The following is a 26,170-nucleotide window of genomic DNA, read 5'->3' as shown; positions in this document are numbered from 1 at the left end:
TCCTTAATATTAGAGATTGCGCACCAGCTGTAATTAACGAAGAGACTTACACCACCCCCTCTTGAATTTACCTGCAGCTACCGTTCTGTCCTGTCGATGTATAGAAAAACAGAGCTGGATTTACATTTTCCATGATCACATTGATAGGATAGTCTTGAATGGAGCTCGTCCAGTTTATTCTCCAGTTATTGCACGTTCGCCAAGGATTTATACCTGGTCCGGGATGAGCAGTATGTCGAGGTCAGAAGCTCTTTTCAGTCACAGGAAACTATGGCGAAAACATGTGCAACAAAAAAAATTTGATTGCGTAAAAAATACTAAATAGCACAATTGAGACTTCAATAAACCCCCTGTTGATGTGGCTCTCTGATAAACATTTCAAGCCCATACAAAGGCTACACCTAGTGGGCATGTAAAATCCTCACACGAGAACCTAGAGCAGCAAGGCATAGGAAGTATGTTACTGACCAAACAAACACTATTTCTGCCACTGTATATGCAGTGGACTACATAACAGTACCTGAATTGCACATGGACATGTGTTTAAATTCATTAATTTTCACGTAACATAAGGATGTCATAAGGGTTGTAAGTGTAATAAAGCCTATGTATACAGGCACCAACATGTTACAAATGAATATGAAGGAATTCTGTCAATGGAGCTAATTCGTTTTCTTTTTTCAGTATAGAAAATTCTAAGGCGGGCTGTCTAAGTGGTAATGTTCAGGATAGATAAACCAGAAAGAAGGCATGCAGAGACGATATTGAATATATATATATATATATATATATATATATATACATATATACATACATACACACACACTTTTTATAATACCATCTTTGAGGACTAACAATCAAATAAAAGCTACAGCTCAGGGAGTCATAAATTCCCAAAACTGAGCATTCAGGGCACATGCCCATTGATTTTGTTATGTCTGAGCAGAGGAACACAGCATTAGCCATGACAACATACATAGAATTGCAGGAAATTAGCTCCAAATCTGCTTTTTTTTTTTTTTTTAATTGCAGAAAATGTGATTTACAAAAGCAAAATTCTTTGCGCCACCAATGAACTGTGGGAAGGTGAAAATAATGAAACTGTCTATCAAATCTATTCATTTTGAAATTGATTACTTCTACTTGCCATTATCATTCACCTGATAAGACAATAGATGTTTTTTTTTGTTTCTATCATATGATGGGGGTCCCTGGGATGCCGCTTTGCCTGGGCAAGAAACTTTTGAAAACCCCTGCTCTACAGTACCCATAATGTAAGACCTGGGACATGCACGCACAAACTCCGCTCAGCAACTTGATAAGTCTTTTATTTGCAATTTTCTGTTTCCTCATCTTTTCCAGTTTCCGATGCAAAAAGAAGCAGAAATTCCTTAAATAATAAAGCAACAAAAATATTTACAAAATTCCAATAAAACTAAATCAATGGATCACCTAAAGCACCCCTCTCTGCATCTGGACAAACTGCCACTTATGTTGGAAAAAGATACTGCATTTTATATTACACCAGTAATTTCTTTTTATTATTTCCGAAAAATAAAACTGACAAAAAAAACGTTTTGTAATATACATGTACAGAACGCTCCTGAAATGTGATTCCACTTAGAGTAGAAAAGGCTTTCGGAACATTTCTGTTTTTCATCAAGTTGATTTCTGTAGGTTTCAAGTTTTAATGGTGATTTTGTCATTAAGAGTCCTCTAGTTATGGGGTTTATTTTCTCATTCGACATGGGTCGAAAGAAAACGCACCCAACAGTCCATCATGTAAGTACAGGAGAGGTAAAAGATGCAGAATCTCAGTCAGGATGACTACTGGGAGAGGAAGTGAAAGGTAGGCTTTAAGGAAGCATATAGAAGACCCCCCCACAGCAAAGGTCAGAGGCTAACGGTCAAAGGTCACAATCCATCCCCCATTTTGTTTCTCTTCCCTCACAAGTCCCAGTACTGCGGTAAACAGGAAGTGAAAAAAGGAAAAGAACCGTCGCTCAGAAAGCCATTCAGCGTCTCCATACAGTCGGCAACATACGCTTGATGTCAGCTGATCAGCAAACATACCTCGTCTGCATCTTGTTTCCCTCATTGTACATCATCATTAATAGAGAGACACGTCAACCATGCTGCACAACAACAACAAAAAAGAGATAGAAGACATAGGAGCGCTGTGTTCGATCGGACGTCACACGCATGGCATGATACCCCACTCCTGGGGAAAAACATGCTACATGACACCTCTACCATTGTCTCTATGCATTTGCGTGTCATATAGTATGTTGCATAATATAATTTTGTCTACAACCACAAAGAGCAGCTTGTTGGTTTGTTATTGTTTTCTCAAGAACAAGAAGTCAAAGGGTTTTTTTACGCAATGACCGTAGTAGTTATTCCACGCGTTTACACAAGCAAAATCCGGCTGAATCATTTATTTCATTTTTCGGCGGACACTCGCCATCACAAAAGAGGGAAAATAAGAATGAGGGAGGGAGAAAGAGAGAGTGAGAGAGAGAGAAAGTGATTGCATGTCAGGTCCCTCTCTCAATAGACTCGTTGAGGATCGGTATCAGTCCGCCACATTAAAAAGGGCCATATAGTCCAATTCTCTCCTCGACGCCCCTTGCAATACCCCTCCCTGGCAATAGAGGGCGGTGATAGTTTTAGAGAGGCCATTTAGTCCTTGTCGGACTCCTCTTCGGCCTCGCGGAGCCAGGTGAAGAAGGCGGTGACCGACTTCAGGGCCACGCCCTTGCCAGTCTGCTCGGCGGGGTCTTTGCTGGACTCCCACTTGTAGAAGGCCTCCTCTTTGATCACGTCCTCGTCGTACAGCGCGTCAAAGAACATCCGCAGCAGATCTGGTGGAGGGAGGATGCCACAGGCAGAGAGGGTGGTTAAGCTACACATTCATAATCATGATTCATGAACTATAAATCTAGCCACAACACCATCTGATACGAGAGAAATGTGGATAAATACATACTCCCTCCGCACCCTTTTTAATTCACACAAACAACCAAAGCTCATTTTACACAATCCTTTTTTTTTTTGCGAGACAGGAGACAAAGCCAGTGGGGCAGAATGTGAACGACAATCACAAAATCTACACAGAATGGGAAGCAACTGTAGTGACGTGGATGTTCACGACAAAAAAAAAAAAAATCAAAATGGAGGTTCTGTATCTGAGCTGGTGATTAGCTGGGCCACAAGAGACTACAGCCAATGAATAGGCAAAGATGTTTACTCTGCGAGCACTGTAGCACACCAGAACAATGACATTGTAAAGGCGTGACTCTAGCCTCGCTATCCACAATCATACACACACCTTCACAGAACTGAGGCGTCACACACACACACACACTACAGTACTGCGCTGTACTCACTGGCTGGTTGCTCCATGTGCACCATGAGGGCCTGGAGGGCGTACAGGGCCTGCAGCTCCTTCTGCTCGTCACTCAGGTACCGCTGCAGCAGCTTGGCCCTCTGGGTAATCTGCTCCACGTCCACCTTGTATGGGTTCTCACCTGGACGAAGGGAGGGAGGGGAGGGAAGGAGAGAGAGCATTCGAGTGAGTGACGACAGAGAGAGAGGGGGAAAGGATGGATGCATATTACAAACGTACAGTCTCCAACCAGTCAACCCTATTCATAGGAATGTTAACCCAAAACCATTAACCTAGAGTATCACCAAACTACCAACACTCCTTCTACACCCAACTTGATGCCCCCATTGCCAATCAGACAGAGATATCAGAATGTACCAGCGATTGAGAATAGAACCAGAAGTCAGGAACATTCTGGCACCGAAAACATAGCACTGGACTTGGCTTCTCTCCATAACTCACATGCGATGTACAGGGCAACAGCATGCATGCCAACAAAGGAGGTTGGAAGCATCTTTAAAGGTATGCAAACAGAAGGGCCAGATATATGGGCTTTGCGGTACTCACATATAACGGCTGACTGGCAAATGGAGGTCATCAGAGCGCGCACAAACTGGTTGGCAGCCGCCTGCTGTTCGTCCAGGTTGGCCTGTAAATGAGAGGGCAAATAGTTACCAAAGCTTTCCAAAGAGTTAGATGAGGATAGCATGGAATGTTTAAACATTCAATTGACCTTGCTGATACAAAGTCGCATACGCACGCACATCACACACACGGGAACACACCTCCACCCAGTCTCTGACACGCTGGTTGTTAGCCTTGTCCTGGATCAGTCTGTCCAGCTGTTTGCTGAGCTCCTCTCCACCCATGGGCTTCTTCTGATTGGTCTCCTCTGACTCCTCCCCCAGGGTAAACTCAATTTTCTGGAAAGCGAGAACACACCATAGAATTACGTTAGGAAAACTATGGAACACACGCTCATATGGGTTGCCTGACAACGTCACGAAATGATGCGCGTGCGACGCAGAGGCAGAATGTTATGATTCTGAATGGTCAGATAGCCATCAACAAGGAAAAGAAGCTGCCATGTGGTGAATCATAGGTGGCTTGTTTCAGTTAGTTATATCTTGTTCTTGATATCATGTATTGTTTTCAGGGGTTTTGACTTATGTCTACGCTAATATGGCAAACATTTGCTAGCTAACCAACAACTGCAACAATGCAATTTGAGTCAACAAGTGCTTATTGTGCAATCTTTTTTCTGTTTTCAATAAACATTTGGAGACAACATATAGTTTACATGTTGTCAATAATCCTTTGATTCTAAGCCAACAAGTTCTGGTTTTCCCCAAAGTTGTGCATGCATCGGTTTTGTTGCTAAACACAGCAATAGAACGAGACAGTAAACCCATATTTTCTTAACCCCAAAAATAAAATCACCCTCTCATTTATGAAGGGCAGTCGCATGTTCAGTCCACCAATCTTAAATATTACATGGCATTCAGATTGAGTGGTCCTAACTAAAGTGTTTAACCCCTTCTCCCCCACTGACCTGTTCAGTCACAAACTTATTGACGTCCTCATCCTCTGGCAGGAAGTCTCTCCAGTTGAGCTCTGCTTCAGTCCACAGACCGCCCACCTTCTTATGGGTCTGAAAATATAAAACAAATAACACAATTAATTTACACACACACACTCACAAGTCCAACATAAATATTGTATGGACATACACAAACCCCACAAAGCTGCGTGCACAGAGACACTTACCATTCCTTTGCAGAGTAAGTTGAGGATCTGCACCAGCAGCACACCAGCCTTACCCAGGGGAATCAGGGGCTTGGCGATCTCCCTGTAAACACACATACAGTAGGAAAGGTTATTGAGCGTTCCTTTAAATTTCTCATTCATTACATCAGTCTCAAATTGTATATTTTTGCCGATCACTTCTTCACTATTCATCCATAAGTGAAGCATCAGTCAAAGCCTTTCTGGCATCAACGCTGTTATAGGCCAGTGACCTCCAGAGTTGGGGCCGACGCAGTCTATAAAGCCTGGGCCTCACCTAAAGAGCTGTCCCATGGGGATGCCTCCCTCGTGGAGCATGGGTGTGATGAGCTCAGCCAGGTATTGCCAGATGTGGGGGATGTCTATGGCCATGTCCTCAGCCAACTCCAGGATCTCCTGGAGCCTATGATTAAACATAACCAAGTAAACACACTAAACAAGGAAAACTAATAATTTGGAGAACTATCTTGTGTGGACTATTTTCCAACAGTCTGACATATGGGCGAACACATGAACACACATTTTAACCCTTTGAGAGATGGTTCTCTTTAACAAGCACACACTACTTTTGGGCTCCGTAGACAGGATTGCATGCTTCCTCCTCAAAACACACAACCTGGTCTTTAGTGCAGTACTACACTCGCTCTCTGCTTCTTACCCCTTGTAGTACTCGGTTGTGGGCAGGGTGCCAGCCTTGAGGAGCTGGTGCAGCAGCAGGCCCATCCGTTCCCTGGCGATGGCGCTGCGCTCCAGAGTATTCTCCAGGCCGTTCCGCACAAACACAAAGAGCAGCGGGGCACTGTTCAGCTCCACTACACACTGCAGTGCCTCCTACAGGGCCGGACGGGGAAGGAAAGGGGTTTAGTATTACAGCAGTTAGCTTTGCTATGGCCTCCGATTGTGTGTGTGTGTGTGTGTGTGTACACCTTTGTCATTGACACGAAACTGATGGTGTGTGTGTTTGTGTGCGTCTTCATGTTGTTGATGTGGCCTGTGTGTACCTTCATGTCGTTGAGGTGGAGGTACTCCTCGATGATAGCGTTGGACTTCTTGTCCAGCTCCTCCTCTGTCATGGCCGGTTTGGCCGGAGCAGCAGGAGGAAGGGTGGGGTCTGTCTCACGCTTCACTGTACAGACAACACACCATTATACAGTTTCACACAATATTAAACATAAAAACGCATTATACACTAAGGTGGGTGTACGTGTATCCAGTGTGTGTCTATAGTCTCTTACCAACATCCTCCTTGCTAGGAGCCCTGTCCCGGCTACCGCTGCCTCCTCGGTCTCGGCTGCCTCTGTCCCGGTCGTCAGACATGCTGGCTACGCGCCGGACGGGGGGTTCCATAGGGGTGCGACTATCGCTCCTACGCTCCTCTGTCTCGCGGCTGAAGCTGCGCTTGGTGACAGGCGGGCGGGCGTCCCGACTGCTGTCGCGCCTCTCAAAGCGGTCCCGGTCCCCGCCGCGGTCACGACTGGAGCTGGACCTACGGAGAAGGAGAGAGATGTTGGAGAGAGAGAGGAGAGGGAGGAGGGAAAGAAGAGATGGGAGATAGGGGGGAAAGAAGGGGTAGAAAATAGACACGTATAAGCGAGAGTCAGGGGGCAGAGAGAAAGATCAGGAAGGAAGAGCCGTACTGACCTCTGGGGTACCCTGCGGTCAGCGTCTGAGGAGGATGCTGGTGGAGCAGACTGCTGCAGGGCAGAGAAGCGGTTGCCGGTGGCCGGACGGCCAGTCTCCACTGCTAGAGAACAAAGGAAAGAAGGAATGAGCAAGAGAGAGAGACAATACACGCATATTACACAAATTCCAAGTGTGTATACAGTACCAGTCAAAAGTTTGGACACCTACTCATTCAAGGGTTTTTCTTTATTTTTACTATTTTCTACATTGTAGAATAATAGTGAAGACATCAAAACTATGAAATAACACATACGGTATCATGTAGTAACCAAATATTTTGTATTTGAGATTCTTCAAATAGCCACCCTTTGCCTTGACAGCTTTGCACACTCTTGGCATTCTCTCAACCAGCTTCACCTGGAATGCTTTTCCAACAGTCTTAAAGGAGTTCCTACATATGCTGAGCACTTGTTAGCTGCTTTTCCTCCACTCTGCCGTCCGACTCATCCCAAACCATCTCAATTGGGTTGAGGTCTGGGGATTGTGGAGGCCAGGTCATCTGATGCAGCACTCCATCACTCTCCTTCTTGGTAAAATAGCCCTTACATAGCCTGGAAGTGTGTTCGGTCATTGTCCTGTTGAAAAGCAAATGATACTCCCACTAAGCCCAAACCAGATGGAATGGCGTGTCACTGCAGAATGCTGTGGTTGCCATACTGGTTAAGTGTGCCTTGAATTCTAAATAAATCACAGACAGTTTCACCAGCAAAGCACCCCCACACCATAACACCTTCTCCTCCATGCTTTACGGTGGGAACTACACATGTAGAGATCATCCATTCACCCACACCGCGTCTCACAAAGACACGGCGGTTGGAACCAAAAATGTCAAATTTGGACTCCAGCCCAAAGGACACATTTCCACCGGTCAAATGTCCATTGCTCGTGTTTCTTGGACCAAGCAGGTCTCTTCTTCTTATTGGTGTCCTTTAGTAGTGGTTTCTTTGCAGCAATTGGACCATGAAGGCCTGATTCACACAGTCCCCTCTGAACAGTTGATGTTGAGATGTGTCTGTTACTTGAACTCTGTGAAGTATTTATTTGGGTCCTCATGAGAGCCAGTTTCATCATAGCGCTTGATGGTTTTTGAAACTGCACTTGAAGAAACTTTCAACGTTTTTAATTTTCCAGATTGACTGACCTTCATGTCTTAAAGTAATGATGGACTGTCGTTTCTCTTTGCTTATTTGAGCTGTTCTTGCCATAATATGGACTTGGTATTTTACCAAATAGATCCATCTTCTGTATACCCCACCTACCTTGTCGCAACACAACTGATGGGCTCAAACGCATTAAGGAGGAAAGAAATTCCACAAATTAACTTTTAACAAGGCACACCTGTTAATTTAAATGCATTCCAGGTGACTACCTCACGAAGCTGGTTGAGAGAATGCCAAGAGTATGAAAAGCTGTCATCAAGTCAAAGGGTGGCTATTTGAAGAATCTCAAATATAAAATATATTTTGATTTGTTTAACACTTTTTTGTTTACTACATGATTCCATATGTGTTATTTCAAAGTTTTGATAGTCTTCACTATTATTCTACAATGTAGAAAATAATAAAAATAAAGAAAAACCCTGGAATGAGTAGGTGTGTCCAAACTTTTGACTGGTACTGTATGTAAGTGTGCATGCGTGTGTGTTAAGTGTGTATAGTACAGTGTGACACATTTGTTGGGTTTTTGCCCTTGTGTGAGGGATGTCGGTGTGTGTTTGAGGTTTGTATGAAGTAGGCTTCTACCCGACTCCTTGTTCAGGTTGCCGTGTGTTTGAACGTCCGTATGTGCCCCTACCTGGTTCAGCTCCGGCGGCAGGCTTGGCTCCTGTGGTGCCTCCACTACTGCCCTTGCCCCAGCTGCCCCACATGCCCTTACCCCCGAGCTGGGGCGCAAGGAGCTGGTTGTTGAAGTCCAGGGCACCAGGCTAGTGAGGGGGGGAGGTCAAAGGTTAAGAGCAGAGGTGATAACAGAATTATATCCATCTCAATGGGGACTCGACTTGGTAAAACAATTGATGAAAAATGGCTACTAATAAAGTGACGCAAGTAAAATCCCTGACAACTCTTCATCTGGTCATGCTATTGCAAAAAGCATCCTTATGAGTCACAAAAATACAATAAATACGCTATTGTTTACATTACCACTCATAATTAAGAACCCCATTCGTGTTGGTTTAGTAGTAAAAACACATTCCTTTATTAGTTGTAAACTTTATTTTATTAACTCTCCCTTCACCTTGGTGATCTTGCTGAGCCGGCTGGTATCGATGGGTCTGTTCTTGGTGGAGATGGGCACTGTGTTCCAGCCTTCATCCTGGGGCTGGCTGCCCCTGCCCCCCTGGCCCCCGTGCTGGACCCCACGGCCCCCCTGATCCCTTCCTCCTCTGTCTCGGTCTCCCCCCCTCCCGTCTCTTCCTCCTCCACCTCCTCGTCCTCCTCCTCCACCTCCACCGTCATTCCTTGACATAAGCTGCTGCTGGACCTTGACCAGCTGCATTTGTTCCTCCAGCTCAGCGTCCTTGTGGATCTGGTCTATGGTCTTAGGGCCTTGCTCCCCTCGCCTGGGCACCCAGCCACTCTGGGGGAGGGAGAGAGGGAGTACTCTTTTAAAGTCTTAGCAGAGGCTTTAGAGCCATACGGTGAATTACAGTATGGTTATTACCGTGACGCCATGATCGTAATGATACTATTGCAGAGAACACAAATAGAGATGAAAGAAGAAGCGAAAGAGAGCTAAAGAGGAGAGAGAGGGGGGGGTGGAGTGAAGGACAGACAGACAGAGAGAAAGAGAGGAAGACACAGAAAGATGGAGGGAGGAAGAGAGACATTTGTAGAAACAGAACGAGAAAGGAGGAGAGAAGATTGTATAGAGAGGGATGGAGGTGTACCCGTCTGAGGTCGATGACGTCCTGCAGCATGAAGCGGATCCTAGACGAGGTCTTCTTCTCCTTGATGATCTTGTCCATCTGGGCAAAGTACTGGTCCATACGGGGCTGTGGGGACAAGCAGAGGGACACTCAGACTGGTGTGTTTCTGCAGAGTAAATATGTCAGGTATCACTAAGTGTGTGTTTTTTTGTCGGTACTGAGTGAGTGCCTGTGTGTGTGTCCCTGTGCATTAGTGTGTGCACATGCCTTTGTGTGTGTGTGTGTGCGCATCTCTCTCTCCGCATACCTTGGCCTTCTCAAAGTCCAGGTCCTTGCCGATGGTGGACAGCAGTCTACAGAGGCACTCTAGCGACTCCTCATCGTGGTTCTTCAGCAGCTTGACGATGCAGTCGTGCATGATAGCCTCCGTCAGCATCTTCAGCTTGAACAGCTCGCCGATGAACTTGATGTTGCCCAGCGACCGCCGCCGTGCCTTGTCCTTGGCCTCCTCCAGCTCCGCCTTCAGACCGGCTTTATCCTCCTGGGAGACGTAAGGTCAAAAAGGTTATTTGAAAGTTAAGAAAGCTTTATTGTCCAAAATGCGCCTGCTCTTTGATGGTTAGGGACAGAACAGAATGTGATTGGTTCACCATTTTCTCTCTTTGCTAGTTCAGACATAGACCTCATCTAAAGCGAAAAATAGCAAATCCATCAAATGAATAGCCAAATAGATGGATTTAGATTTTATGAGGATATCGCAGACCAATCTTGTGACATTGGCAATATGAACAAGGGTTGGATATGAATATAACAGAATGCATCTGTTATGAGGTTGTGTAAACAGGAAGTTAAGTCGTACCTCTTTGGCGGCCTCCATCTCCTTCTGTTTGGCCTCAAAGATCACGTCATCGTCCTGGTCCTTCTCAAACTCCTTCTGACAGCGGTTCAGCAGAAGCTTACGAAAGTTCACAGTCACTCCCGGCTTGTCTGTGGTGGGCACTTTCAACTGGGAGGACACAAGGAAAGGAAACAAGGAACAAGATATGTTTAGTTCAAGGTCTGTTTCGTTTATGTTCAGTAGGGGACTGGCTTAGAAAAAGCATACTCAAACAAATGGATGAAGACAATCAAAACAGAGAGGGAGAAAAGGAACGAAAGAGGGCTCCTCGAGTTCGTCAATTCCATCACTATACTGCAGCGTATGAATGTCCATTTGTTGCATAAAGACATACATTCTCCATAATCTGCTGCTGATGGAGTTCATGAGCTGGGCCTCTCGACTGGATCTGTCTGAGCTGACTTCTGTGTGTGTGTGTAAGTAAATTATGTACGTCTATGGTGTATATACTATGTAGTCAACTGATCTGAGCCATTAGGGAGACTAGGCATCTACCACCCCACAAACAAACACTATAGGACTAGGGCCGGGCGGCAGGGTGGGCAATGTAGCCTGTTTTTTCCTCCACCCATTTTAGTTCTGAAATCACCTTGTCATTTTTGCACAGTAAGCTTTTGTGTCAATATTTATTGTTTACAACATTTGCTATGACATAGCCAATGAACAGCACAACTCAATTGTCATAAAATATGATTTTTTTTCTGAATGCAGAATGTAATATGAGCAAAAATAAATTGTGGCGATTCGTAACGGTTAAATCGATTTTCTGACTGATGCATTTGGATCGGCTTGGGGTGCCCGGACTGATGCACTTGTATCTTTAACATTTGAATCGGGGACCAATGCGTACCGGTGACTGGTTACATCCCTACTGCAGTGGTCCAAACACATGGCTCAAAGTAGAGGCAGAGAGAATTAAAGAAAAAAGAAGAACACAAAACGGCCAAACAACGTCAGTCACGTCACTCACCCCCATAAGGCAGCGGCACATGTTAGCGTAGGCCACAGAGAAGTTGGGCTCAGAGATGGCCTTCTCAAAGATCAGATCGATCACTCCCTTCAGCCTCTCCTCCGTGTCGATGGTCAGCTCTGTGACCTGCTTCATCAGCTGCTGGAACATCTGAGGGGTCAGCTTGTTGAGGATGGAGCGGACCCTCTTGAACAGCTCCTGGGTCTTGGCCTGCTCGGGGTCGTCGCTCTCCTCCTCTGGGGCGGCCCCGCGGCCCTGTGTCCCCGCCATCTTTACCGTGGGCTTCCAGGCTTTCTCCGCCTTGTTGAGCTCCACGTCGCCACCTAGCGATGAGGAGATGGTGATGATCTTGCGGGGCTCCTTGCGCTGACCCTGCTGGGAGCGCCGGGGTCCAGGGGGCTGAGGGGAGGAGGGATGGAGAGAGAGGGGGGGAAAGCAACAGAGGTGTGGGTGTAGAGGAGATAGAGGGAAATGAGGTCTATGAACTCTACAAACACACTGGGCTGTCAATCATTGACGACTTGAGCCCAGCTTTAGACATAAACAATGTAGAGAGCAGCACCAGTTCCACTCATTGGCAGTATTATAACACTAGTCAATGGTCATCTTTAAATGCTCACAATAAATCACTGGTTGATGACCAATTAAATCATTGGTTTTCAAGCAACATGTGACAATAAATTATTGATTTCTATCATTTGGAGAGTGATTTACTATGACATACTTTGAACTATAACTAATGCTTTCCAAGAGACAGAGAAAACAGCCCACAATTTCAACAAATACTGCCAAATACATAGAACACAATAATGGACATTGTCATCCTATTAACGTGACCCAAAACATTGTCCAACTAGTCTTGAATTATAGGATCTCTATGCACTGACCATAGAGTTAGATAGAGGACTCTGGATGGATATAACCTGTTTTAGCAAAGATGTGTAGACTATCAGATACTCAGCAAGGTGGTCTAATTTCACTATTACTGAAACAGGACCCAGGTGGTAAATATAAAGATCCAGTCCACCTAAAGAAAACTGGAGACCCCTTACACTTCAGTGTCGTGATGCCAAAATCCTAGCAAAATGCATAGAATTAAAAAGATATTGTGGGATATTATTCATCGTAAATCAGACATGTTGTTTACATGGACAATACATTGGAGAAGTGAAGTACGGGAAACAATAGAACACTATGAAAGACCTTGGAAACCAGGCCTGGTATTCATAGCTGACTTTTAAAAGGCCTTTGATAAAGTAGGACTGGAATTTATATATAAATGCCTGGTTCATTTTCATTTTGGCGAATCTCTTATACAATGGGTTAGTTACAGTTGAAATCGTAAGTTTACATACACTTAGTTTGGAGTCATTCAAACTTGTTTTTCAACCATTCCACAAATTTCTGGTTAACAAAATATAGTTTAGGCAAGTTGGTTAGGACATCTACTTTGTGCATGACACAAGTAATGTTTCCAACAATTGTTTACAGACAGTTTATTTCACTTATAATTCCCTGTATCACAATTCCAGTGGGTCAGAAGTTTACATACACTAAGTTGACTGTGCCTTTAAACAGCTTGGAAAATTCCAGAAAATGATGTCATGGCTTTAGAAGCTTCTGATAGGCTAATTTACATCATATGAGTCAATTGGAGGTGTACCTGTATTTCAAGGCCTACCTTCAAACTCAGTGCCTCTTTGCTTGACATCATGGGAAAATCAAAATAAATCAGCCAAGACCTCAGAAAAAAATGTGTAGACCTCCACAAGTCTGGTTCATCCTTGGGAGCCATTTCCAAACGGCTGAAGGTACCACGTTCATCTGTACAAACAATAGTACGCAAGTATAAACACCATGGAACCACGCAGCCGTCATACCGCTCAGGAAGGAGACGCGTTCTGTCTCCTAGAGATGAACGTACTTTGGTGCGAAAAGTGCAAATAAATCCCAGAACAACAGCAAAGGACCTTGTGAAGATGCTGGAGGAAACAGGTACAAAAGTATCTATATCCACAGTAAAACGAGTCCTACATCGACATGACCTGAAAGGCCGCTCAGCAAGGAAGAAGCCACTGCTCCAAAACCGCCATTAAAAAAGACAGACTACAGTTTGCAACTGCACATGGGGACAAAGATCTTACTTTTTGGAGAAATGTCCTCTGGTCTGATGAAACAAAAATAGAACTGTTTGGCCATAATGACCATCGTTATGTTTGGAGGAAAAAGGGGGTTGACTGCAAGTCGAAGGACACCATCCCAACCGTGAAGCACGGGGGTGGCAGCATCATGCTGTGTGGGTGCTTTGCTGCAGGAGGGACTGGTGCACTTCACAAAATAGATGGCATTATGAGGAAGGAAAATGATGTGGATATATTGAAGCAACATCAAGACATCAGTCAGGAAGTTAAAGCTTGGTCGCAAATGGGTCTCCCAAATGGACAATGACCCCAAGCATAGTTTCAAAGTTGTGGCAAAATGGCTTAAGGACAACAAAGTCAAGGTATTGGAGTGGCCATCACAAAGCCCTGACCTCAATCCTATAGAAAATGTGTGGGCAGAACTGAAAAGGCGTGTGCGAGCAAGGAGGCATACAAACCTGTCTCAGTTACACCAGCTCTGTCAGGAGGAATGGGCCAAAATTCACCCAACTTATTGTGGGAAGCTTGTGGAAGGCTACCCGAAACGTTTGACCCAAGTTAAACAATTTAAAGGCAATGCTACCAAATACTAATTGAGTGTATGTAAACTTCTGACCCACTGGGAATGCGATGAAATAAATAAAAGCTGAAATAAATCACTCTATTATTCTGTCATTTCACATTCTTAAAATAAAGTGGTGATCCTAACTGACCTAAAACAGGGAATTTTTACTAGGATTAAATGTCAGGAATTGTGAAAAACTGAGTTTAAATGTATTTGGCTAAGATGTATGTGAACTACTGACTTCAACTGTATTTATAGTAGCCCCAGGTGTAAAATAGTAAATAATGGTTACTTTTCAGAAAGTATTAAATTGTCAAAAGGAGTAAAACAAGGTTATCCACTATCGGCATATCTATTTATTATGGCCATCAAAATGTTAGCTATTAAAAACAAAACGTGTCATTGTACGCTGACGATTCATGTTCTCTTTTAAATCCACAATTTGGATCCCTGCACAGACTCAGAGGATCTAGATACTTTTTCTAACCTCTGGATTAAAACCGAATTATGAGCGCACTATATTATGTATTGGATCGCTAAAGAATACCAATAAAATGGTCCAATGGTGAAGTGGACATATTCAGTATTCATATCCCGAAAGAAAGAAATGATCCCACTACAATAAATGTTTATAGAAAGTTATAGAAAAATATAAAACGCAACATGTAAAAGTGTTCGTCCCATGTTTCAAGAGGTGAAATAATGGAAACTTTCCATACGCACAAAAAACGGATCTCTCAAATTCTGGCAACAGCTCTGGTGGACATTCCTGCAGTCAGCATTCCAATTGCACGCTCCCTCAAAATTGGAGACATCTGTGGCATTGTGTTGTGTGACAAAACTGCACATTTTAGAGTGGCCTTTTATTGTCACCAGCACAAGGTGCACCTGTGTAATGATCATGCTGTTTAATCAGCTTCTTGATATGTCACACCTGTCAGGTGGATGGATTATCTTGGCAAAGGAGAAATGCTCACTAAAAAGGGATGTAAACACATTTGAGAGAAATAAGCTTTTTGTGCTTACGGAATATTTCTAGTGTCTTTTATTTCAGCTCATGAAACATGGGAGCAACACTTTACATGTTGCGTTTATATTTTAGTTCAGTATATTTAAAAAAAGAAATGACCAAAAGTATGTGGACACCTGCTCGTCGAACATCTCATACCAAAACCATGAGCATTAATTAAACCCAGATTCATCCATCGGAGTGCCAGATGGTGAAGCGTGATTCATCACTCCAGAGAACGCGTTTCCACTGCTCCAGAGTCCAATGGCGGTGAGCTTTACACCACTCCAGTAGAAGCTTGGCATTGCGCATGGTGATCATAGGCTTGTGTGCGGCTGCTCCGCCATGGAAAACCATTTTTATGAAGCTTCCGACAAACAGTTATTGTACTAACATTGCTTCAGAGGCAGTTTGGAACTCGGTAGTGAGTGTTGCAACTGACGACAGGCTATTTTTACACGCTACACGCTTCAGCACTCGCAGTCCTGTTCTGTGAGCTTGTGTGGCCTACCACTTTGCGGCTGAGCAGTTGTTGACCGGGGCAGCTCTAGCAGGGCAGACATTTTATGAACTGACTTGTTGGAAAGGTGGCATCCTATGACGGTGCCACGTTGAAAGTCACTGAGCTCTTCAGTAAGACCATTCTACTGCCAATGTTTGTCTATGGAGATTGCATGGCTGTGTGCTCTATTTTATACACCTGTCAGCAACGGGTGTGGCTGAAATAGCCGAATCCACTCATTTGAAGGGGTGTCCACATACTTCTGTATATATAGTGTATATTTAAAATAATATCTATATTTACTAAGAAAATATATATGGGGATTGGAAATGATGCAGACAATTACATTGATGGAAGCCACAATCTATCTGCATATTAAAGATGATCTACCCCCTAATTATTTTGATTTATATAGTGTCCTCTATATAACTCTATACACTGACCCACACGCCCAACACACACTACCATACTCACTCCCATATGGTCCCTTCCAGGGCCCCGTGGTCCCCCTCCCCCACCTCCTCCAGTGGACTGTCTGCCCAGGTTACCCATGAAGGCGGGGGTGAAGTCTGGCCCGGCGTTCATCATGTTGCGACCCGGCTCCGCTGGGCGCATGGGGGTCTTATTGGCCTACACAGAGGAGGAGAGAATTAAGAACCTATGAATTTGACATTGAAATTAACATATGGACAGACTAGAAAAGCACATGAATGAGCTATGGGATAAGTGTTAAAATCCACATTTTAAAAAAAATCATCACTAGAGCATAGTCGCTTTTACTTCATTTTACTTTGTTGCGAATAATACATTTCTAACGGGATGCCTATAAAAACCACCATGGTTTTTTTCTTCTTCTATGGTATAGTTTACCTTATCCAGCACCACATCGCTGATGAGAGGTAGGCCCTCGGGCTTGTTCATGCTGGCACTAATGAACTGGAAGCCCAGCAGGAACACTCTGTCGTACCTCTTCTTATCCTCCGGGTCAATAGGCTTCCATTGCTCTGTTGGGAGGAAAGGGTGGAGGAGTGGGAGAGTTTGAATGGTTGAATTGGCGATGAAGGTCTCTTTATACTGCTTAACCGTTATTGGAACACATCCAACCAAATCTATCAGGCTACTCTTGAAGAGACATGCATTTCGGGAGGGATAATGCTGGCCATACACATGCATAATGGGGGTCTTCGACAAAGAAACAGACAAACCGTTCACTGCACATTTCAACGATAATGAGACATTTCACATAACAGGAAATAGCCGGCGTCAACGAAGATAATAAATGAATTGGGTCACCTACAGACCTTTATTTCTAGGGGGCCACCTACCTCCTTTGTACTGGTACTTTAGGTCGCCCGGTTTGAGCGGGGGCGTGTCGGCATTCTGCTTGTCCTCCTTCTCCTCCCATGTCTCATCTGGCGCGTCGGCGGTCGCCAAAGGGGGAGGGGCCACAGGGCTGGGCTCCGCCGGAGTGGACGAGGGCTCGGGGGCAGCAGCCGCCTCCTTCTCCTGTATGGACGAGAGAGAGGGGAGAAGGGACAGGACGATTGGAGGTGTAAGAAGAAGTAGAATGAAGTTTAGACCACTACATGCTTTCAGGATTTGCGGTGACAATCTTTTCTTCTTATATTTTTTTTGTAAGAGAACACAAATTTGCATACCAGAAATTTCATGAAAACTTGCTGGGAAGTGAAATGTTTGTCTCGACAGATATACCAGGACTCCAGGCACAAAGAGGCCTGGAGACCAACGATGCCATATGCCGAGTTGCTCTTGCACTGACTAATGAACAGTCCAACCGGAGTAGCGGCTGGCTGCAGATACCATGCAGTGCTGTGAGTAACAATCTTAAACATGTTTTCAAGGTTTACTAATGGTGCAACTTGAAGTGGTCATGGACAACTGTTTAGAATAGCTCATGACTTTAGAAGGCCGCTCTGTTCTATGCACGCAGACACACAAGTAGATACACACACCTCTTTGAAGGCATCCAGCATGTCTCCGATGGCTTCCTTCTTGTTCAGCTCCTTCATGTTCCTCTTCTTCTTTGGCACAGACACAGCAGCTAGAAGAGAGGAGCGTTACATCAAAACCTGAAGCCACACCATCCAGAACCCATCTGCCCCAGCCAAACCAAAACCTTGGTGCACATACTATTTCCTGACCAAGTGACCGGACCAGTAAAAACCCTCTCACCTTGCATAGACGTGTCCTCTGAAGGGCTGCTGGCTGAGGGCACTGGAGCTGCATCCTCCTCTTTCTCCTCCTTCTCCCCCTCCTCTTTCTTCTCCTCTGCCACGGTAGCAGCCACAGGGGTAGCAGTTTCCTGAGGTGGGGGAGCGGCAGGCTCGGTGTTGGGCGTTGCAATGCGCTCTGGTGCGGGCACGGGGGCGTCTACCTCGTCGGGGTAGTCCTGGGGGAGGCCGTTGGACAGGGGCGGCTGCTCCTCGCTCTTCTGGGCCATGGCGGGCTCCGCCTCCGGGACAGAGGGAGTGGCGGCGGGAACGGGGGCAGACACGGGCACTGTCACAGCAGCAGCTGCTTCCTGTTTCGGCGATGTCGGCTCGACCACGCTCTCAGTTTTAGTGGGAGCTTCCACAGACACCACGGGCTTCACGGCCGGGGCGGAGTGTTTGATCGTTGCCTTGGCGACGGGGGTCACAGGTCGTGGAGTGGGTTTAGTGTCTTCTTTAGCGACCGCCACCGTAACAGGCGCCACTATCTCTAGCTTGGTGGTAAGCGCAGGCTCCTCCTTTACCTCTACCTTCTCCTCCACCACTACTTCCTCCTTTTTCTTCTCCACCTCCTCTTTCTCCGCTACCAGGGTAGGAGGCTTCTCAACGGCTGCTGGGGCGGCCGGAGGCTCTTCCTCTTTGGGAGGAGCTTCGGGAGTCACTGCCTTCACTGCCGGGGTCACACCAGCATCCACCGTGTCGCTGACCTGAGCGATGGTGGTGGGGGGTGGAGTCTGTACCTCTGCAGGGGGAGGGGAGGTAGGAGCTGCCGGGGGGGAGAGGGAGGGGGCAGGGGCCTGTTCTTCCCCTGGTGGAATGGGCACCTCGGCCCTCACCGCAGCCGTGGGGGCAGCCGATTGGCTGACAACCTGTTCAGTAGGCGGGGCAGCCTGGCTATCTTTTTCCTGTTTCGCCTCCGCTGTGACGGTGGCGGTGGCTGCCTCTGGGGTTGCCAATGCAGGTGGCGGTGTCACGGCGGCCATCGCTTTGAAAACTGCGGGTTCTGTGTTTTCATCTGCAACTAAGAACGAAATCAGTTCAGAACCATTTTGGAACTACTACGTACTACGATCAATCATTGAAGATCAAGTTCATTGTTTAATTCATGTTGTCCTACTCTCTATGTAATGTGGCAAATCTCAGCCTGTAAAGACATTGTAGTACCACAAGACCTGAGAGGACGCTCACCTGTTCTCGTCATCATGGTGACGGGCTTTGTAACTTCTCCGTTGGTCTGGGAAGGACCTTCTCCCTCTGTAGTGGAGGACTAGTGGCAGAAAACGAGGAGCACCGTCAAAACTAGCTTATAACAATTATAAACACAAATATGTGGTACAGTGTTTTCTAATGCTATCCTATTGCCTTGATCAAAACCAGTCGAGTTGAGAGTTGGAGACAAGACACAACAATCAAAAAGTAAACTAACTGAATGGAACCGTTTTGGAACAGTTGGCTTCCATTCCAGACTTCCTGGTCTCCTCTATGACATCATCTCTGTGGAATCTATAAGCCACAAGATTCCAAACTCACATTGTGAGCTCATCACTGGGAATGATCCCAAGGAGGTGGAGAATTCAGGGGATGTGTTGAGTGATGTGAAACACTTAGCGTTGAATGTATAGAACTAGAATGTATAGAGCTGACACTGATCCATCTGAGATCCATAGCTGTTCTACATGATACATTTCTGCTTTTTTTCATAGTTTATTTGATGTCCTCATATGATAAATACCAATCACAAAGTTTCAGGATGTGAACAGCAATAGAGTTTTAATCATTGGACAACAATGTTTCTGAATGTTCTGTAATGTCATATTGTCCTGAACAGGCCCCAGTGGGTTGTGATGCGTACCTGTGATGGGGGGGTGGAGGTGGCCCTTCCCCCGGACATGATCTCCTCTGTGATATCACGGCCCCCCTGGTTGGGGTCTCGTATTCTGATCTGAGGAGGGGAGAGAAAGGGGGGAGTAGGATGAAGTTGAACAGTCAAAGACTACTTGAAATTAGCATATTAACCATAACTCGCCAGGCGTCACCATAAATAAGAATTTATTCTTAAATCAACTAGCCTGGGCAGTATTCACTAGACACCAACGGAAGAAAATGAACCGAAACTGGGTGGGACTAGCTATGATGAATACAACCCTGGTTAAATAGGCCTAAATAAATGCAAGTCCCCTTTTCTCTTCTCCTGTCATCCCTCCTACAGTCTCAACTAATCTATACTTCTTTCCCGCTGTCCAATCTCCTCCATCTGTAGCACAAGGTTGGAATTGCCTTCTTGGATTACCATCCCCCAATTCTATCTTTAACCATAAAGAGGGGGGTGAGAAGATATCCGTGTCTGACCCCGTTTTAGCAGTAAGGGGCTAGATATCCTCGACCTACTCCTACACTGCATTGACCTCAGCAGCGAGGTCATAGTATACCAGCTGCGCTTTGACCTTTATAGGGCTTTTCCACTCCTAATATACACCCTTGTATTATATTAGGGAAATAGTATTTTCAACAGTGTAGGCTGACACTAAGGACTTGTGAAAAGCAGCATCAACAACTTCTGAATCCCCTGAACAATTGCTTTTTATGAGGACAGGCCCAATTGTTATGTTAACAGTTAACCTTTATCATGTTTATGCACCCAGAAAAGTCCCAGTCTGACCCCATGTCAGGGTCTTTGTTTGGGGCTAAGCCTCATAGGTGGAAACTCAAAAGTCTGCATCTTCAAGCCAAACACCGGGGGTATAGTCTCATAGTGGAAATGCAACAGTGTGTGGTACAGTACCGCTACACGCTCCCTCTTGGGTGCCGGTGGTTGGGTCGGCGTCGGCGGCGGCTGAGGGGGCAGGGCCTGCTGCTGGGGCTGGGCGGGGCTTATCATGACGGGCGCAGTCTGGACCGCGGGTGAGTGGCTGTACTGGGGCTGGGCCGGGTAGTAGGCACCTGCTGTAGGGGGAGGGAAGACAAGTCAAACACAGCATGGAAAGCTACACACAATCACACACTAAAATAACCACAAACATATCATATAGACTAAACAAGCATTGAATTAACCACACTAAAATATGAACATGTTAAAATAACCACATAAGGGCCTAAAATGTTGGCATTGGCGGGTAAGATGTCTATTTCACCAGCCACGTTGGCAGGTGGTACGGGCTCTACAGTGCAAGCATTTCACCCGCATTTGCAAATAAGAATAGCGTTAGAAGTAAAGAATGAGCACATTTATAGCAAAATAAATAGCTGGTAGCTAATCACACAAAGAACTACTTGAATCCTATAATATGCCACCTCACACGCAGCAACACTGCCTGGTGGGGGCGCTGTGCGCACTGATTAAAGTGCTGAAGTAAGATTGATTTTATCAGCGCTGAGCACAGGCATAAATGTTGGTTTAATTTACTCGAAAGTCTACTAAAGTGAGCCTATTACATTGTTTTGTTCACAAGCTAGGTTATTATTCAATGTGTCTGCTTCAACTGCTAGTGAAGACACATCGGCTACTAGTCAGATTCTCTATCTCACAGGTACACCGTCACCTGGAGCAGCTCGAGTGCCCTCATTGCCACGGTAACATCCTGACCAGCTGAACATTTTGTCTCACCTGTGATACAGTATTTCGGTAAAAATAATGTAGGTCACAAATAATGAAATAACATTGAGCAATTTACCTCATCACTTCTTACTAATAATACATGTATTGTTTTAGAAACATTACAAAGCTGGCTCATCTGTGTTTCATAAAGTTTGTTTCAAGTCCTGAACCACATGCATCCGCAGCAAAGTAAAACTACCTATACACAAGGAAAAAAAACAGCTAAACCAAACAAAAACACCTACATACAAAACTACAAATCAAACACATTATGCAGACAAAGATGCAGCCCCGCACACACACACTTACTCACCGGGGTAGCGCTGGGAGGTGAGAGGAGCGCCGTGGAGAGAGAGACGCCCGTTCTCTCGCCCGCCCCCTCTCCCCCCACCCCCCCGCCTTTCCCTCGCAGCCAGAGAGGGCTCTGAACACAACACGACGGGGGGAGCGAGGGAAGGGAAGAGAGAAAAAGAAGAGGGAGATAGGGAGGACAGGAAGAGACAGATGCAGAGTGAGTGAATGAGAAGGGAACCAGAGGTAAGCAGGGTGGTAAGGCAGTAAGAGGCAGCAGGTGAGAAGACAGAACACAGACTGATTGAGCAGAACCAAAGCCAGAACACACACATACATACATACATACATATAGCCCTGGATCCTAAGATAAACAAAAGACCACCATACACACCCAACCTGCCAGGCAAAACCACCACACACAGCCAGCAATGCCACACGGTAAAGAACCTAAGCTCAACTGACTGACCAACTAAGGTCAACTGACTGACCAACTAAGGTCAACTGACTGACCAACTAAGGTCAACTGACTGACCAACTAAGGTCAACTGACTGACCAACTAAGGTCAACTGACTGACCAACTAAGGTCAACTGACTGACCAACTAAGGTCAACTGACTGACCAACTAAGGTCAACTGACTGACCAACTAAGGTCAACTGACTGACCAACTAAGGTCAACTGACTGACCAACTAAGGTCAACTGACTGACCAACTAAGGTCAACTGACTGACCAACTAAGGTCAACTGACTGACCAACTAAGGTCAACTGACGTTTGTGGGTGGTCAGGGCTCCACAGTGAGAGCATTTCACTCATATTTGTGAACAAAAATTGTAAAGTATGATCACATTTATAGTAAAATAAATGCTGCAGTAGCTGTTTTTACTTCCGCCGTTTTGTTTCACAGCTGGTAAATTAAATCAAAGAACTACGAATCCTACATAGCCTATTCCACCTTGCGCTGCAACACAGCCTGGCTGGGGGCTGTGGGCACGTGAAGAGCTGAGTGAAAGACTCATTTTTAGAAGCCTGCGCACAGGCATAAAAGTTGGTCTAATTTACTTGAAACGAAAGTCTACTGAAGTGAGACTTTGTCCTTGTGTTTCTTCGCTATTTACATTGCTGTTTATCTATATTTTATCTATAGTTTTTTACCCCTTTTTCTCCCCAATTTCTTGTCCCATCGCTGCAACTCCTGTACGGACTCGGGAGAGGCGAAGGTCGAGAGCCATGCGTCCTCCAAAACACAACCCTGCTAAGCCGCACTGCTTTTTGACACACTGCTCGCTTAACCCGGAAACCAGCCGCACCAATGCGTCGGAGGACACACCGTAAAACTGCCGACCAAAGTCAGTGTGCATGCGCCCAGCCCGCCACAAGGAGTCACTAGAGCGCGATGGGACAAGGACATCCCGGTCGGACAAACCCTCCCCTAACACAGACGACGCTGGGCCAATTGTGCGACGCCTCATGGGTCTCCCGGTCGCGACACAGCCTGGGATCGAACCCAGGTCTGTAGTGACGCCTCAAGCACTGCGATGCAGTGCCTTAGACCGATGCGCCACTCGGGAGGCCCCTGTTTTTCTATCTTTGAGTTTCAACTGCTAGGGAAGAGAAGACAACGCTTCTACTAGTCAGACTAAAATCTCACAGGCACAAACATGACTTGAGTCACACTACCCCGGTAACCTCCCACCCTTAAAAAGGGGCAGGTGAACATTTGTCTCATCTGTGATATATATATACACAGCTCTGGAAAAAAGTAAGAGACCACTGCAAAATTATCAGTTTCTCTGGTGTTACTATTTATAGGTATGTGTTTGGGTAAAAATAACATTTTTGTTTTATTCTATAAACTACTGACAACATTTCTCCCAAATTCCAAATATAAATATTGTCATTTAGAGCATTTATTTGCAGAAAATGACAACTGGTCAAAATAACAGAAGACGCAGTGTTGTCAGACCTCAAATAATGCAAATAAAATAAGTTCATGTTCATTTTTAAACAACACAATACTAATGTTTTAACTAAGGAAGAGTTCAGAAATCAATATTTGGTGGAATAACCCTGATTTTCAAATCACAGCTTTCATGCGTCTTGGCATGCTCTCCACCAGTCTTTCACATTGATGTTGGGTGACTTTATGCCACTCCTGGAGCAAAAATTCAAGCAGCTCAGCTTTGTTTGATGGCTTGTGACCATCCATCTTCCTCTTGATCACGTTCCAGAAGTTTTCAATGGGGTTCAGGTCTGGAGATTGGGCTGGCCATGACAGGGTCTTGATCTGGTGGTCCTCCATCCACACCTTGATTGACCTGGCTGTGTGGCATGGCGCATTGTCCTGCTGGAAAAACCAATCCTCAGAGTTGGGGAACAATGTCAGAGCAAAAGGAAGCAAGTTTTCTTCCAGGACAACCTTGTACATGGCTTGATTCATGCGTCCTTCACAAAGACAAATCTGCCCGATTCCAGCCTGCTGAAGCACCCCCAGATCATCTCCGATCCTCCACCAAATTTCACAGTGGGTGTGAGACACTGTGGCTTGTGGGCCTCTCCAGGTCTCCGTCTAACCATTAGACAACCAGGTGTTGGGCAAAGCTGAAAATTGGACTCATCAGAGAAGATGACCTTACTCCAGTCCTCTACAGTCCAATCCTTATGGTCTTTTGCAAACCTCAGCCTGGCTCTTCTTTGCTTGTCATTGATGAAGGGCTTTTTTCTAGCATTGCACGACTTCAGCCCTGCCCCTCGGAGCCTGTTTCGAACCGTTCTCACTGTGCACTTCACCCCAGCTGCCGTCTGCCATTATTTTTGTAGGTCACTTGATGTCATCCTACGGTTGTTGAGTGACATTCAAATGAGTTGGCGGTCATCCCGGTCAGTAGAGAATCGTTTTCACCCTCTGCCGGTCTGTAGCTTTGTTGTCCCGAATGTCTGCTGCTTGACCTTGTTCTTATGAACCGCCGTCTTTGAAATTTTGGATGGATGGAAGCAACCTGACCCTCACTGTATCTCTCTGCCAGTAAAGCCACAATTGAACCCTTCTTTTCCTCACTCAAAACGTTCCTTTTCAACTCTTATGGCATGGTCAATAGTTATTTTTTGATTAATATTACTTTTGAAGGTACTATTAGCACTGTTTTTGCCATCCAGCTGGTCCTATTGCAAGAGGATAGTGATGACCACAGCAGTGTTTTTTATACTTTTCCTCGTTAAATAAGATTTGGTTCAGGTGATCACCTAATCAGTACCTAATTCAGTAGAATGAGGTGTGCCTGTGTTGGAATTCAACAGACACTGGAATGGAATGGCTGTCATACATGTAGAGATGCTGATTTAAGAAAGATTTGCAGTGGTCTCTTAATTTTTTCCACAGCTGTATGTGTATATATACAGTGGGGAGAACAAGTATTTGATACACTGCCGATTTTGCAGGTTTTCCTACTTACAAAGCATGTAGAGGTCTGTAATTTTTATCATAGGTACACTTCAACTGTGAGAGACGGAATCTAAAACACAAATCCAGAAAATCACATTGTATGATTTTTAAGTAAATCATTTGCATTTTATTGCATGACATAAGTATTTGATCACCTACCAACCAGTAAGAATTCCAGCTCTCACAGACCTGTTAGTTTTTCTTTAAGAAGCCCTCCTGTTCTCCACTCATTACCTGTATTAACTGCACCTGTTTGAACTCGTTACCTGTATAAAATACACCTGTCCACACACTCAATCAAACAGACTCCAACCTCTCCACAATGGCCAAGACCAGAGAGCTGTGTAAGGACATCAGGGATAAAATTGTAGACCTGCACAAGGCTGGGGTGGGCTACAGGACAATAGGCAAGCAGCTTGGTGAGAAGGCAACAACTGTTGGCGCAATTATTAGAAAACTGAAGAAGTTCAAGATTATGGTCAATCCCACTCGGTCTGGGGCTCCATGCAAGATCTCACCTCGTGGGGCATCAATGATCATGAGGAAGGTGAGGGATCAGCCCAGAACTACACGGCAGGACCTGGTCAATGACCTGAAGAGAGCTGGGACCACAGTCTGAAAGAAAACCATTAGTGACACACTACGCCGTCATGGATTAAAATCCTGCAGCGCACGCAAGGTCCCCCTGCTCAAGCCAGCGCATGTCCAGGCCCGTCTGAAGTTTGCCAATGACCATCTGGATGATCCAGAGAAGGAATGGGAGAAGGTCATGTGGTCTGATGAGACAAAAATAGCCAGTCTCC

General features: G+C 45.4%; 1 protein-coding gene and 3 non-coding genes across 11 annotated transcripts in view; all 4 read right to left on the bottom strand.

Annotated features, from left to right (window-relative positions):
* Positions 1 to 1,312: 1,312 nt before the first annotated feature.
* LOC121535141 (eukaryotic translation initiation factor 4 gamma 1-like) overlaps positions 1,313 to 26,170 on the bottom strand; it is a 33,633-nt gene continuing 8,775 nt past the window's right edge. For 4 of the 8 annotated variants that reach the window (XM_045206266.1, XM_045206269.1, XM_045206270.1 and 1 more), the window contains 26 exons: positions 21,947 to 22,057; positions 20,821 to 20,981; positions 19,891 to 19,980; positions 19,227 to 19,305; positions 18,001 to 19,059; positions 17,781 to 17,869; positions 17,133 to 17,313; positions 16,678 to 16,811; positions 16,282 to 16,437; positions 11,591 to 11,989; positions 10,582 to 10,728; positions 10,030 to 10,263; positions 9,744 to 9,848; positions 9,092 to 9,433; positions 8,651 to 8,780; positions 6,815 to 6,917; positions 6,409 to 6,659; positions 6,175 to 6,299; positions 5,832 to 6,004; positions 5,451 to 5,576; positions 5,156 to 5,237; positions 4,941 to 5,039; positions 4,174 to 4,311; positions 3,956 to 4,037; positions 3,390 to 3,530; positions 1,313 to 2,864 (listed from right to left, as the gene is read on the bottom strand). In XM_045206266.1, the coding sequence (XP_045062201.1) occupies positions 2,683 to 2,864; positions 3,390 to 3,530; positions 3,956 to 4,037; positions 4,174 to 4,311; positions 4,941 to 5,039; positions 5,156 to 5,237; positions 5,451 to 5,576; positions 5,832 to 6,004; positions 6,175 to 6,299; positions 6,409 to 6,659; positions 6,815 to 6,917; positions 8,651 to 8,780; positions 9,092 to 9,433; positions 9,744 to 9,848; positions 10,030 to 10,263; positions 10,582 to 10,728; positions 11,591 to 11,989; positions 16,282 to 16,437; positions 16,678 to 16,811; positions 17,133 to 17,313; positions 17,781 to 17,869; positions 18,001 to 19,059; positions 19,227 to 19,305; positions 19,891 to 19,980; positions 20,821 to 20,981; positions 21,947 to 22,057 (4,919 nt within the window). In that variant the 3' untranslated portion in view covers positions 1,313 to 2,682. The remainder of the gene's footprint in view (positions 2,865 to 3,389; positions 3,531 to 3,955; positions 4,038 to 4,173; positions 4,312 to 4,940; positions 5,040 to 5,155; positions 5,238 to 5,450; positions 5,577 to 5,831; positions 6,005 to 6,174; positions 6,300 to 6,408; positions 6,660 to 6,814; positions 6,918 to 8,650; positions 8,781 to 9,091; positions 9,434 to 9,743; positions 9,849 to 10,029; positions 10,264 to 10,581; positions 10,729 to 11,590; positions 11,990 to 16,281; positions 16,438 to 16,677; positions 16,812 to 17,132; positions 17,314 to 17,780; positions 17,870 to 18,000; positions 19,060 to 19,226; positions 19,306 to 19,890; positions 19,981 to 20,820; positions 20,982 to 21,946; positions 22,058 to 26,170) is intronic. The other 4 variants (XM_045206271.1, XM_045206273.1, XM_045206267.1 and 1 more) reach the window with 3 other exon arrangements.
* LOC121535822 lies at positions 3,181 to 3,311 on the bottom strand. Its single transcript, XR_005994791.1, has one exon. It is a non-coding gene; the product is annotated as a small nucleolar RNA SNORA3/SNORA45 family (small nucleolar RNA).
* On the bottom strand, positions 3,759 to 3,892 carry LOC121535815. Its single transcript, XR_005994785.1, has one exon. It is a non-coding gene; the product is annotated as a small nucleolar RNA SNORA57 (small nucleolar RNA).
* On the bottom strand, positions 17,501 to 17,639 carry LOC121535824. The gene has a single exon (XR_005994793.1). It is a non-coding gene; the product is annotated as a small nucleolar RNA SNORA8 (small nucleolar RNA).

This window comes from Coregonus clupeaformis, chromosome 21 (genome assembly GCF_020615455.1).
Source record: "Coregonus clupeaformis isolate EN_2021a chromosome 21, ASM2061545v1, whole genome shotgun sequence".
In the NCBI taxonomy this organism is placed as follows: Eukaryota; Metazoa; Chordata; class Actinopteri; order Salmoniformes; family Salmonidae; genus Coregonus; species Coregonus clupeaformis.
This window is presented reverse-complemented; position numbering and strand designations above follow the sequence as displayed.